This window comes from Muntiacus reevesi, chromosome 14 (assembly GCF_963930625.1).
Source record: "Muntiacus reevesi chromosome 14, mMunRee1.1, whole genome shotgun sequence".
In the NCBI taxonomy this organism is placed as follows: Eukaryota; Metazoa; Chordata; class Mammalia; order Artiodactyla; family Cervidae; genus Muntiacus; species Muntiacus reevesi.
In genome coordinates, this window is record NC_089262.1 from 19,254,178 (window position 1) to 19,269,817 (window position 15,640).

At 35.8% G+C, this 15,640-nt stretch overlaps 1 protein-coding gene across 2 annotated transcripts in view; it reads right to left on the minus strand.

Annotated features, from left to right (window-relative positions):
• The window catches only part of CDH12 (cadherin 12), a 307,444-nt gene that overhangs the window by 83,844 nt on the left and 207,960 nt on the right, over positions 1 to 15,640 (minus strand). Inside the window, exon 3 of one of the 2 annotated variants that reach the window (XM_065905320.1) lies at positions 13,979 to 14,098. The exons of the other annotated variant lie outside the window; for it this stretch is intronic. Coding sequence (XP_065761392.1) covers positions 13,979 to 14,098 — 120 coding nt within the window. The remainder of the gene's footprint in view (positions 1 to 13,978; positions 14,099 to 15,640) is intronic. 2 annotated transcript variants of the gene reach the window in all.

Sequence of the window (15,640 nt, forward strand, 5' to 3'; positions counted from 1 at the left end):
TCCAGTGGTCATGTATGGATGTGAGAGTTGGACTGTGAAGAAAGCCGAGCACCGAAAAATTGATGCTTTTGAACTGTGGTGTTGGAGAAGACTCTTGAGAGTTCCTTGGACTTCAGGGAGATCCAGACAGTCCATCCTGAAGGCGATAAGTCCTAGGTGTTCATTGGAAGGACTGATGCTGAGACTTAAACTCCAATTCTTTGGCCACCTCATGCGAAGAGTTGACTCTTTGGAAAAGACCCTAATGCTGGGAGGGATTGGGGGCAGAAGGAGAAGGGGATGACAGAGGACGAGATGGCTGGATGGCATCACCGACTCGATGGGCATGAGTTTGAGTAAGCTCCGGGAGTTTGTGATGGACAGGGAGGCCTGGCGTGCTGTGATTCATGGGGTCGCAAAGAGTTGGACACGATTGAGAGACTAAACTGAACTGATGGCAGTTTTATTTCTAGTTTTCTAAGGAATCTCCACACTGTTCTCCATTGTACCAGTCTGCATTCCCACCAACACTGTAAGAGGGTTCCCTTTTCTCCACACCCTCTCCAGCATTTACTGTTTGTAGACTTTTTGATGGTGTCCATTCTGAACAGCGTGCGATGATACCTCATTATGGTTTTGATTTGCATTCTCTACTAATGAATTATGTTGAGCATCTTTTCATGCGTTTATTAGTCATCTGTATGTCTTCTTTGGAGAAATGTCTGTTTAGTTCTTTGGCCCATTTTTTTATCAGGTTGTTCATTTTTCTCATATTGAGCTGCATAAGCTGCTTGTATATTTTGGAATTTAATTCTTTGTCAGTGGTTTCATTAGCTTTATTTTCCCCCATTAAATTATGTGTGGTTTTAAAAGTGAAACACCCACAATGTCCAATGGTTTGGATTTAAATCAATATATTGCGGTAATAGCCATTTACTGACATTTGTGCAACATTGGGAAGATGGTTAAGGACTTCACTAAGTCAATCCCAGTTAGACATAATTTACACAGAATGATCTTACCTTTAAAAAATAAATTGTTAAAAAAATGTATATTTTTTATGCACGCTCAGCCACTGAGTCATGTCCAACTCTTTGCAACCCCATGGACTACAGCCTGCTAGTCTGCCCTGTCCATGGGATTTTCTAGGCAAGGACACTGGAGCTTGTTGCCATTTCCTAAGTGGTTACAGTGAACATGAGTTTTCTAAACAAATGCCATATTCTTCATTCTTATTTCTTTAGGATACATATATTAACTTTTTTAAACACTTGAAATATTTTATTTGTATATTTTCTTTTGTTTCTCAGGATTCGTCTCACTAATTTTAGCCACAGATTTTTTTTTTTAACTTAGATTTCATTAAGCTTTGCCATTGTAGGGAGTTTGTCTCTCTTATCACCAAGTTATTCCAGCCTCTCATGGTGTGCTTATCATTCAGAAAAAAAACTTGGTAAGATTGTGTTGACCATCTGACTAGTGGGATGACTAGCTGAATAAAGAAAGAAATCTATAAATAATTTATAATCATGAATCATTTGATATGTATGCATATTTGTATAGCTTACTCATTTTCTGCCCTTATGTCCAAGTGTAGAACTGTATTTATATATAGTCATAGTGAAAAAGCTAAAACCTTCTGGATTTATTAAATGAATTTTATAACAAACACTAATATATATCCAATAATTTTAGGGGGGATTGCAGTTAATTTGTCTTAAATGCTTGTGAGTTTAGTATTGCTATTTCTTAAATAATAAGGCTTATATGAATAATAAATTTAATATAAGTTGTAAACACAAAATATAGAATCCAAATCATAAACTAGATATATATCCCTAATTCTTCTGTACTTATCTAATGTTGTTCTTTTGCTAATTTAGATTTAACTACAATCTGAGTTTTCTTCTAGCCCTTGGCAGGAAAAAGTTGCAAAAAAGACAAATTCCATTTTTGCTCCTGCTGTTTCATTTATGCTCTGCTATTCACTTACTATTATTTCAATCTGTTTGTCCTTTCTTCAGCTTGGATTTCTGATGTTTCATTTCCAAAGGTCTTAACTAAGATCCTTTATCTCTACATCTTGGCTGTACGCCTTAAGCTACATGACATCTGCCTGCCTTATAATATTTATATTTTCTAAATAACTGCCTGACTTTTATTCACATTCATGCTATAGTTTCCACTCGTTGATAAGATTTGTGTTTACTCAATTCATTTCCAGTAAGAACATATGTATATTTTCTTTTTATTTTACTCACTTCATTTCTAATAGGACAATTTCTGATATCACAATGAACTTCCTTCCCTAGTGACACAGTGGTAAAGAATCCAACTGCCAATGTGAGAGACACAGATTTGATCCCTGGGTTAGGAAGATTCCCAGGATACAGAAATGGCAATGCACTCCAGTATTCTTGCCTAGAGAAACCCATGAACAGAGAAGCCTGACAGGCTACAGTCCATGGGGTTGCAAAGAGTGGGATACGACTTAGTGACTAAGCAAAAACAACAGTAAATACTACACAGAAACCCCACAGTAATGATACCACAAATTGTAATTAATTTAAAAATAAAAAAATAATTTAAATAGTAAATAAATAAATTCATGAATTTATAATCAATCTCTACTTTTTAGGCACATGTACATTGAATCCTAGTATGAGTGTCTTGTACCCGATGAACTTTCCAACATACACAATCAAGATAATTAGGGTAATAGCAAGAATGAGAAAAATAGATTTATTTCTGCCAGTATAAATGGAAATACATGGTTGAGAGTGTTATACCCTTAAATTTATATATTAAATAATATTAGCCTATCAGGGGATATAGTCTCCATTTACAATCACCCTCCTGCTGTATTCAAGCCTCTCAATTTTGGTGAATCTGGGTGTATTTCATAAAATTGGGTTTGATAACTCTGATGTTATCAAAATTGATGCTTTTGAATTGTGGTTGGAGAAGATTCTTAAGTCCCTTGGACTGCAAGGAGATCAAACCAGTCAATCCTAAAGGAAATCAGTTCTGAATATTCATTGGAAGGACTGATACTGAAACTGAAACTCCAATACTTTGACCATCTGATGTGAAGAACTGATTCATTTGAAAAGACCCTGATCCTGGGAAAGACTGAAGGTAAGAGGAGAAGGGGACGACAGAGGATGAGAGGGTTGGATGTCATCACTGGCTCGATGGACATGAATTTGAGCAGATTCTGGGAGTTGGTGATGGACAGGGAAGCCTGGCATGCTGCAGTCCATGAGGTCTCAAAGAGTTGGACATGACTGAGTGACTGACCTGACTGACTGACTCTGATGTCAACTTTTTGAGGTGAAAGTAATGTACTACTACATTTGAAAAAGTCATAAAGTATTACATGTGATAATCGAGTATTTGGTTTGATCTGAGTTATTTCTTGAAGTGGCTGTTGAACCGTAGGATTTAAACATGGGACCACAGAGTTAGTAAACACCTTTACTAAAACATACATTTCATTCAGGCACTGTTGCTAGATTTAAGGGTACAGTGGGAAACATGCTTCCATCTGCTTCTCCAGTCCCAAATTGTGTACTTTTCTAGATTTCTTTCTCCTCTCTGGCTTCTGGTTGCTTTAGGCCAATATGCAAAAGACTGGATAGTAGACAGATGATGAGGTTGGGCTTTTCTTTCCATAAATTTCCCACATTCCACACTCTCTCCTGCCACAGTCTACCTCTGTCTACCCCCATTCCCTCATTTTTCCACTCCAGTGTGGAAACTGCAGCCCCTTCTTCTTTCTTCTCCAGATTCTGCCTTATCCTTTATGGTTTCCTTACAATCTGCTCACACATCCCATAAAGAGTCCTTTTATTAAACTAATTTCAAATTGTCCAACTGGGTATCATCTTTTTTCATCTGGGAAAATAATTGATAGAGTCTCTTACAAGGTCCCTTCATGAATTGTACATTTAATGGGTATGTGTTCCTGTGGAGTGGTGCAAAATCCATAAAGAAGCTGTTAAATGATTAAACTAATTTCAGATGGTGATTGGTGTTATGAGGAAAGTGAAAGCAAGTGCTTTTGAAGGTAGTATCAGAAATGTCCTCTGCAAGGAAAGACTTTAGAGCTGCAATTCTAGAGAAATGGAAGAAGTAGACTTAGAAATAACATAGGGAGGAGTATCCTAGTGATGAAAAGGAGAACATTACTTCCTTAAAGCTTACAAGAAGAGCACTTGGAGGTCGATGTGGCTGCAGCCTACCACTATTGAGAGAGATGGTATAAAATAAGACCACAGATATGAAGAAAAATGAGATAGTGGTTTTCAAAGATAAATAAACCTTCTGGGAAAGCATCTTGCAAATCAACAAGTAGGACTGCATCAAACTAAAAAGCTTCTGCATAGCAAAAGGAGTAATCAACAAAAATGAAAAGGCAGTCTATGCAATGGGAAAATTGTCTGTTTACCATATATCTGATAAGGACTTAATACCCATAATAGAAAAGAACTTATGTGACTCATTAACAAAAACAAAAATCTAGTTTAAAAAATGGGCAAAGAAACTGAATAGAAATTTTTGCAGAGAAGTAATACAAGTGTCCAGTAGTTACATGAAAAGGTGCTGGACATCAATATTCATCAGGGAAATGTACAATTATCAAAGCCACAATGAGACATAACCTTAAGATTTTATAATGGCTGTTAACAATAAGTCAAGAACAAGAGAGAACAAGTAATGGCAAGAATGTTGAGCAAAGAGAACCCTGTGAACTGTTGGTAGGGATGTAGCATCTAGTTCCATCACTTCATTGCATGTGGATAGGGGAAAAGTGGAAACCTTGACTTATTTTATTTTCTTGGGCTTCAAAATGACTGTGAATAGTGACTGCAGCCACAAAATTAAAAGACACTTGCTAAAAAAAAAAAAAAAAAAGACACTTGCTCCTTGGAAGAAAAGCTATGACAAACCTAGACAGTGTATTAAAAAGCAGGGACATCAGTTTGCTCACGAAGGTCCATTTAGTTAAAGCTATGGTTTTTCCAGTAGTCATGTACGGATGTGAGAGTTGGACCATAAAGAAGGCTGAGCATCGACGACTTGATGCTTTTGAACTGTGGTGTTAGAGAAGACTCTTGAGAGTCCCTTGGGCAGCGTAGAGTTCAAACCAGTCAGTCCTAAAGGAAATCAATCCTGAACATTCACTGGAAGGACTGATACTGAAGCTGAAGCTCTAATACTTGGCCACCTGATGTGAAGAGTCAACTTATTGGAAAAGACCCTGATGCTGGGAAAGATTAAGGGCAAGAGGAGAAGGGGGTGACAGAGGATCAGCTGGTTGGTTGGCATCACTTGCTCAATGGACATGATTATGAGCAGTTTCTGGGAGACAGTGAAGGAGAGGGAAATCTACCATGCTACAGTCCACAGGGCCACAGAGTCAGACATACTTAGCGACTAAGGAACAAAAACAACACTGGGAGATAGTATGGAGTTTCCTTAAAAAATTTTTTTTAAATAGAGCTGTTATATGGTTCAACACTTCTTCACATCTGAGTATATATTCAAGGGAAGTGAAAATAAAATCTCTCACCCCATGTTCATTGCAGCATTATCCATAATAGCCAAGATATGAAAACAACAGAGGTGTCCATCAACAGATCACTGGATAAAGAAGATGTGATATAATGGAATATAATTCAATAATTCAGTCATGAGAATGAAAAATAAAATTCTGCCATTTGCAACAACATAGGAGAAACTTACATTATGTTGTGTGAAATAAGTCAAACAGAGAAAGATAAATATGCTACAATATAATTTATACATAGACTCTAAAAATCTAAACTTACAGAAACAGAAAATAGGATAGTGGTTACCAAGGGCTATGAGGTGAAGGAAGTTGGGAGATTCTGGTCAAATGGCACAAGCTTACAATTATAAAATGGATAAGTTCTATGAATATAATATATATCATGGGGCTTACAGTTAGTATTACTACATCATATACTGAAAACTTGCTAAGATAGGTCTTAAAAGTTCGCATCACATAAAGAGAATGGTAATTGTGTTACATGATGGAGGTGTGGCTAATGATCACAATGGTGGTGATCATTTTGCAATATACAAGTGTATCAAACCAATACGTTGTATACCTTATATTTACACAATATTATATGCTCATTATATCTTAACAAAGTTAGAAAATGTTTATTATTAATTTGAGACTATTCAGATAGATTATGTGGACTGATGGATGGATAAATAGATATAGATAGATAAAGAAAGACAAAATGAACAATAGATGAAAGACTGCATTCTCTACTCTCTGAGGTTTAGAGTCCAGAGGAGACCTGGATCACCACTCTGTTCTTAAAGGGCAGCCAGGAAGGTGAGGTCTGAGTGTGAAGCAGGTCATAGAGCTTCTCCTATAGGAGATCCTCAGAGACAGTGCAGATCACTCAGATTGAAGATATATATAGTCTTCACTTTCTCACTTAACTCTCTGATGTTATCTTTTACAACTCCGTCTTTTGTTCACGAGAGCTTTGCAACATCTTTTCCCTCTGCTGGAAATTTCTTTCCAAGATGAATAGGGCTTCCCAGGTAACTTCAGTTCAGTTCAGTTCAGTTCAGTCGCTCAGTCATGTCTGACTCTTTGCGACCTCGTGAACCGCAGCACGCCAGGTTGCCCTATCCATCACCAACTCTCGGAGTTTACCCAAACTCATGTCCATTAAGTCGGTGATGACATCCAGCCATCTCATCCTCTTGTTGTCCCCTTCTCCTCCTGCCTTCAATCTTTCCCAGCATCAGGGTCTTTTCAAATGAGTCAGCCCTTTGCATCAGGTGGCCAAAGTATTGGAGTTTCAGCTTCAACATCAGTCCTTCCAATGAACACCCAGGACTGATCTCCTTTAGGATGGACTGATTGGATCACCTTGCAGTCCAAGGGACTCTCAAGAGTCTTCTCCAACACCACAGTTCAAAAGCATCAATTCTTTGACACTCAGCTTTCTTTATAGTCCAGGTCTTACATCCACACCTGACCACTGGAAAAACCATAGCCTTGACTAGACAGACCTTTGTTGGCAAAGTAATATCTCTGCTTTTTAATATGCTGTCTAGGTTGGTCATAACTTTCCTTCCAAGGAGTAAGCATATTTTAGTTTCATGACTGTAGTCACCATCTTCAGTGATTTTGGAGCCCCCCCAAAATAGTCAGCCACTATTTCCACTGTTTTCCCATCTATTTGCCATGAAGTGATGGGACCGGATGCCATGATCTTAGTTTTCTTAATGTTGAGCTTTAAGCCAACTTTTTACTCTCCTCTTTCACTTTCATCAAGAGGCTCTTTAATTCTTCTTCACTTTCTGCCTTCAGTGTTGTGCCATCTGTAAATGTAAGGTTATTGATATTTTTCCCGGCAATCTTGATTCCAGCTTGTGCTCCCTCCAGCTCCCTCCAACTTATATACTCTGCATATAAGTTAAATAAGCAGGGTGACAATGTACAGCCTTGACGTACTCCTTTCTCTATTTGGAACCAGTCTGTTGTTCCATGTTCAATTCTAGCTGTTGCTTCCTGACCTGCATTCAGGTTTCTCAGGAGGCAAGTCAGGTGGTCTGCTATTCCCATCTCTTTCAGAATTTTCCAGTTTACTGTGATCCACACAGTCAAAGTCTTTGGCATAGTCCATAAAGCAGAAATAGATGTTTTTCTGGAACTCTTGCTTTTTTGATGATCCAGCAGATGTTGGCAAATTGATCTCTGGTTCCTCTGCTTTTTGGAAAACCAGCTTGAACATACAATAAGATGGGAAAGACTAGAGATCTCTTCAAGAAAATTAGAGATATCAAGGTAATATTTCATGCAAAGATGGGTTCAATAAAGAACAGAAATTGTATGGACCTAACAGAAGCAGAAGATAATAAGAAGAGGTGGCAAGAATACACAGAAGAACTGTTCAAAAAAGACTTTCATGACCCAGATAATCACGATGGTGTGATCATTCACCTAGAGCCAGACATCCTGAAATGTGAGGTCAAGTGGGCCTTAGGAAGCTTCACTATGAACAAAGCTAGTGGAGGTGATGGAATTCCAGTTGAGCTATTTCAAATCCTAAAAGATGATGCCGTGAAAGTGCTGCACTCAATATGCCAGCAAATTTGGAAAACTCAGCAGTTGCCACAGGGCTGGAAAAGGTCAGTTTTCATTCCAATCCCTAAGAAAGACAATGCCAAAGAATGTTCAGACTACCGCACAATTGCACTCATCTCACACACTAGTAAAGTAATGCTCAAAATTCTCCAAGCCAGGCTTCAGCAATACATGAACCGTGAACTTCCAGATGTTCAAGCTGGTTTTAGCAAAGGCAGAGGAACCAAAGATCAAATTGCGAACATCTACTGGAATATCAAAAAGCAAGAAAGTTCCAGAAAAACATCTATTTCTGTTTTTTTGACCAGTGAACTTAGTAGTAAAGAATCTGTCTGTCAAGGGAGGAGATAGAGGTTTGAGTCCTGGGTTCGGGAGGTCCCCTGGAGAAGGAAATGGCAACACACTCCAGTATTCTTGCCTGGGAAATCCCGTGGACAGAGGAGCCTGGCAGGCTATAGTCCTTGGGGTTGCAAAAGAGTTGGGTTCAACTTGGCAACTAAACAAGAACAAACCATGAATTAACTGCTCTACTTTTTTCATATCTGTCATGAAAGTCATCTTCATAGGACTGCATTGGTCATTCCATCTAAAAGTTTACACAATTAGTTTTCTTTTGCTTCTGCAGTGATTTTTTTTAAGCTAGTTCATTCTTAAACTTTATTAAAAATGTGGTGTCTATGACCACACAGATAAGGTATACAATTTAAAGAAAAATGTTGCCAATAATGTATTTTGAGGATAAGAAGAGTTATCAGGTTATCTTGAGGAGAAAATGTGAAGTTTGCCTGGTCCAACTTTGCACCTATAACATTCCTTAGCTATTCTTTAAGATTTAGAAGTCACTTCCCCAAAAGTTTTTTTGTTTTTTATTTTTTTTTTCCTCAAGGAAATTTTCCCACTCTCATAAGCCTATATCTAGTGCCCAGGAGCCACACTATGCATCATAGAATTGTATCCTAGGATACCCAATTGTAATTTTTTGAGGACACGATGACCTCCTTCAGATAGATGGGTTCTATTTGAGGATCGTCTTGATTCATCTCAGAATCCTGGCACACAGAACCTGCTAGGCCATTGGTTATAGATAAATATGTATCAAGGAATTAATACTAGAATCCAGCACCTTATCACTCATTACCTGCTTTAAGACTTCCAGTAATGTGAAGCTCACCATCTCATGAGGTGTTTGTCCCTCTTATTTATGGACAAGCATTAACATCTATTTTTTTGTTAATGAAACCAAAATTCTTTTTCTTGTAATGCCTACGAGCCACTGACAGTCCTTTTACTCTTGTGCAACACAGAATGCAGCTAATTCCTCTTTTATACAACAGTTCTATAACTTCCTAAAGACATACCCCTGGAGTATTTTCCTTTCAAGCCCAAATATATTTATCTGCTGATTTGCGCATTCCATGGTTTCTAAAATAAGGCAAGTAGAGTTCACACAGAGTTTTCATAAAGTGTGACAAGGCAGAATACAAGGAAACCATTGTCTGTGGTATATTTTTAATCATGCAATTTACTGTACATATGCAAATTATTACAAAACAAGTAACAGCATATGCTGGTGAATCTTAATAATTGTCTATTTCCAATTTCACTCCTGTAAAAATAAATCTGTTTTTCACAAGCACTGACTGAAATGTCTGAATCCTTTTCTCTGACTTAAAATCAAAGGCATGTTCAAGTCATGAAACAGTGTAAATACGTATATTGTAGTTCACATAAAGAATTAATTCAAAATAAAGTCTCATGCATGCTTTAATTTTAGTATGGGGCTTTAAAACACTAATGCATTTTTTTAAGACTGAAAAACATAAATAACAGTTAGAGTGGAGGAGGATTTATTTAGGAAGTAGGCTTAAAGAGAATAATCTCTAAACAAAATGTGCTAATGGAACTGAAAGAGGAAAAGTCTTGAGAAAGTGTCAGTTCTCTCAGCATTTTATCAAATTTCCCAAACAGAAGCAAGGACAGAAATACAGAGCACGAAATCTTAGGATAGTGGTTATAAGAAAAAAGAAAATAACTCAGGCTTGCAACCCCATTCTCACTCAGTTGTTTTCATGTGATTTCTCAAAATGCGCATTAAAAACATAGCAAAGTCTTGTAAGTACACTTTTTGACAGTGCACATAAGCAAAAAGACATTGATGACAAAATTCTAAAGATGACTGGTGGTGATGTTTACACAGTGTGAACATTCATAATGTCACTGAAGAGTACACTTAAAACGGTTAAAATAGTAAATTTTCTGTTATGTATATTTTACCATGATAAACAATTTAAAGTTCATAAATTTTAGAATATGTTGAGCTAAAATAGTCTTATAAGGCTTTCTCAGGTAGAGCTGAGATTATTTAGAAAAGTCAACATATCACCACATGATACACAAAATAGCAATATCTAGTTATTCAACTCAGACTAGATTTTGAAATTATTTAGAGAAAAATTCAAATACTTCAGAAGAATCTTAAATGCAAATTTTCGTGAGATCAATTATTTATGATAACATTTGTTTTCCTAAATAAAATAATTTATCAATACTATGGAAACATTTAACCTCTCAATTTCATACATCAAATAAAATATTATGATGCCTCTCATTTAATGTTCTATAGATTATAAATATTTTTCTAATATATAATAAATATCAAACTTATAGTATATATAATATAAAAGTATGTCAATATGACAAACATTTTAGTGTTTAATATATGCTAAATATAACAGGATCAATATTATTTGATGTTTATAAATCCATCTACCTTTTAGCTTTTTAAAAATGTTTAACAATCCTTTGAGGCATATACATGAATGCATGCAAATGTTAATCACAGTGAACAATCTCTTAGGTAAGTCATAGAATTACCAAATTAGCCAATTTTAAAAGAACTATCATTTGGGGACTTATTTCATAGGATGCATCAATTTATATCATTTATAAATAAACTGACCTTATTTGTATATTGGATAGAGATGCAAGGAATGTTTGTCAAACAGCAATGTCAATGAGAATGCAAAACTTTTTTCATTCCAAGTGAATAATAGTAAATGATTATATTTTTCTCTTCATAAATATTTAGGTACCAGAAGTTTTGATGAGGCTCTTCACTTAGAAATTATTTTAAACTGTTTTCTATAGTCAAACGTGGAAATTTTTAGATAGTATTATTTTTTCATGCATTTTATTCCACAACAGCAAAAGGAATCATAAAAGGAAGCTATATGACTGGAACAAATGGAGGCTATTTCTGAGAAATTACAATTACTCTTGATTTTTGATTTATTCTGATCTACCACAAGGTGATAAATTTGACAAAAAGTCTCCTTAATGGTTTCTGTGCATGAAGAACTAGTTATCATTCTATTAATGATGTGCTTCACCATCCACTCTTTTCCTGTCTAGTGGTCTGGGGCATTGTTAGTACCAAGACTTCTGTCTCCAGTGAAAATCAATGCTTCAAAAAATCTATTCCATAGTTCACACCAGAATTGTTTCACCTTCAGTTCTAAATAAAAGAACTCATGTAGAAATATAAATACACAATTAGAAAAGCCTTATGATGAATATATATACACTCTTCTATAAAATGATGCTTTCAGAAGACATTAGAATTTATCTAAATTTGATATTGAACAATCAAGAGAAGGCAAGTATTTGTTCATATAATTGTCTGTTCATTATTAATTTGACCAGAGCAATTATACTCTGCACCCATGATTTATGCTTCAATTCATCTTCATATTTTGTGTTTTTTTAGTTGGATATTATCTCCATCTATAGTTATTTTGCCAATATTAAATCTTTAATCTTTCTTCTGCCACATTTATTCTGAGTATATAAACTCATTTACTTTATAATCAATACAACTCAGTAAGTTTAGCCTAATATTAAAAACTTTTCTCCTCACCAATGTCTATACACCTTCCTTTCCTGTTCTCTCATGCTCTCTGTCTGTGAGAAGTGCTTCTCAGAGGTTGAAGTGATCTAAGAGACATATGCTGTTCTTACCTCTATTTCTGTTAGATTCTCCAAACATAATTGTATCAGAAAAAAATAACCCATAATGCTTTGATCTCAAAAAAGGATGGATAATATCTTTGATAATCTCATTATTTGTCTATACATCTGACATTTTGTACAAACCTTCTTAATTCCTTTGGAACATTGTACCATCATAAACAACTTTCTCAAACTTTTTATCACCGATTTTCCATTTTTTTCCTACAAATATACAAACTTTCCAAAGGTAAACAACAATAACCACCCCAAAGTTTCCTCAGTACCTATACTGAAAATATTTACTTCTCATCTTGTCTGTCTCCTTCTTAAAAATAACTTAAATTAGGTATAATCTTCCCATTACACACTCATTCTTTTTTTTTTAATTTTTTAATTTTTTTTATTATTTTTTTTATTTTTCAGTGGGTTTTGTCATACATTGATATGAATCAGCCATAGACACACTCATTCTTAATATTTGCCACTCTGGCTTTTGATTTCTGATCTTCCAAACCAAAAGAGTTTCTTTGTACCAAACCTTTCTGTATTTCCTTAAGCACTGATGTTCCCTTCTTCATGGGCTAATACTGTCTTTACAACTATTTACCTTTTTTTTTTTTTCAGGTTTACCAAAGGGAGCAACTCCCAAGTTTATTCTCATAATGTTTAGATGGCTTCTGTCTCCCTATTGGCTTGAAGAAAATGAGAAGTGAGGACAGAATGGCAGGTTAAGTTGACAGAAAATTTGTAGGTTCTTTATTTTCACTTAATTGACCTTATATTTCCAGGCAGCATCTATCTATGGTTAATTATTAATTAACCTATGTCTAACTGGTATTCCAGATTCTACATACATCGAGGAAGTATAAATTTTGAGAAGTTTAACTCATTTACATGTATAGTGTCAGAAGTGAATACCTTTAAATCAATGTAGCTCTTTAAAGATCTATTTACAGATTTTAAAAGTAATTTATCAGTTCATTATATTAACAATGGATTCCATTACTTTAAACTAATGTGTTAAATAGTATGGAATTCACCATGCAATATGTTATGAGTATATATGAATTAACAAAACAACCGTCTTTATAGGGTTTCTGCATTAACTGTGACATAGAGCATCTCCTTTGATCACTGGTCAGCTTGACTGGAGTTCCTGAAAATCATTGTTATTCGAAAACAAATTCTCTAGGAACAGGGCTAACCTTGTTTAGTTTTAAAGAGAATGCAAAATCTTCCTGCATGTTTTCCTGCCCTTCCTATACTTTCCATAGATTCTTATATATTGGGCTTTGAAAACTGGAATTTCAAAAGTTTGACTTAAAAATGAGACTGAATTCAAAAACATAGAGCAGAAAAAATAGTGATCTTGGGGTTTCAAGTTTGTCAGCCCTCTCCTTTCCCCTATCTATGTTTATCCAAAGTCACCATCCATAACCCTTAATAAACAGGACAATAGAAATTCCATTCTTGAGTTGATTTGGCCCCCAAATTGAGTATAATTGAACTCAACCAAGAAAAAACTGAAATAAAAAGCTATTTTAGCTAGAAGAAGCAAACAAACAAAAAAAATTCCTAGCCTTTTGAAAATTTAAAGTAAATTATACAGAGAATTCCTAACAAATTTGGACTTGACATATATGCATAAAAAGATTTATTTTTATACCAGTTTCAATCTGAAGGCACTAGCTCTGTAGCAGCAAGGTAAGATCTGATCTTCTTGGCTTGATAGTCAGCACACTGAATCTTTATTGAGGTGTTACCAGAGGCAAGTTCCCATGCCAGGATTTAATTAAAGTTTAAATATTTGAAGGGAGGTGATAATGTTGTCTCTAATAAAGAATTTACCTGTCTTGGGATCAATAGAGAAATAAGGTTGTCCCTGAAGAATGCTGTAAACGACTCTGGCACTGTTTCCATAGGTTGGGTCATCAGCATCCGTGGCCTTGACTTGGAGAACATAGGCACCTGGAAAATAAGACAATATGACTCTAGCAACTTTGTTGTATAGAGCTCAAGGATATGTCTTTTATCCTCTGGACTCCTTTTTCCTTTGGACTTTGGCATTCTTTTAATCTGTGAGTATAGGAAGACACTGAGAGTAACTCAAATATTATAGCCAAAATGTTGAGCAACAATATTAGCTGTTAGTGCACATGATACCTCTTTTAAATATGTATCATTTCCAGTAGCGCCATCATAGACCTCAAAGTCGTTGCAGTAGCTTTATTGATTTGTACACTGAAAAAAACATGACTCTGCTTACATTATCTCATCTGCTTACTGTAGATGTTTAATTGCATGATTATGATATCAGAAGAAGAGATAAAAGGTTTCAAGGCTTCCTGAGCTTTAGAGGGTATAAGTAACTTGCAATTGCAATTTAAATATCAACATTTACACAATTATTTAGGAAACTTTTAATTAGGACAGAATATTTGAGAAAGCGAGGAACCAAAAATAATTGCAAGAGTATCTCTAGAAGCAACTTTATGCCTCAAGGTTTAATCATTCTAAGTGATAGCTGGTGTTGGGAAACTTTAAAGACAATCCAATGCCAAAGAAGGATTGCAATCCAGTTGCCCAAAAAGGCAATGCCAAAGAGTGCTCAATCTGCTGCACAATTGCACTCATCTCACACGCTAGCTAAGTAATGCTCAAAAATCTCCAAGCCATGCTCCAACAATATGTGAACTGTGAACTTCCAGATGTTCAAGTGGGATTTAGAAAAGTCAGAGGAACCAGAGATCAAATTGCCAACATCCACTGGATCATTGAAAAAGCAAGAGTTCCAGAAAAACATCTATTTCTGCTTTATTGGCTATGCCAAAGCCTTTGACTGTATGGATCACAATAAACCATGGAAAATTCTGAAAGAGATGGGAATGCCAGACCCCCTGACCTGCCTCTTGAGAGACCTGTATGCAGGTCAGGAAGCAACAGCTAGAATTGAACATGGAACAACACACTGGTTCCAAATAAGGAAAGGAGTACTTCAAGGTTGGATACTGTCACCCTGCTTATTTAACTTATATGCAAAATGCATCATGAGAAACACTTGGCTGGATGAAGGACAAGCTGGAATCAAGATTACCAGGAGAAATATTTATAACCTCATATGCCTAGATGACATGATCCTTTTGGCAGAAAGTGAAGAGGGACTAAAAATCCTCTTGACAAAGTGAAAGAGGAGAGTGAAAAAGGGCTTAAAACTCAACATTCAGAAAAGTAAGATCATGAAATCTGGTCCCATCACTTCATGGCAAATAGATAGGAAAACAGGGGAAACAGTCACAGGATTTATTTTCTTGGGTTCCGAAATCACCGCAGATGGTGACTGCAACCATGAAATTAAAAGAGGCTTGCTCCTTGGAAGAAAAGTTATGAACAAGCTAGGCATCAATTAAAAAGCAGAGACATTACTTTGTCAACAAAGGTCCAACTAGTCAAGGCTGTGGTTTTTACAGTGGTCATGTATCAATGTGACAGTAGCACTATAAAGAAAGCTGA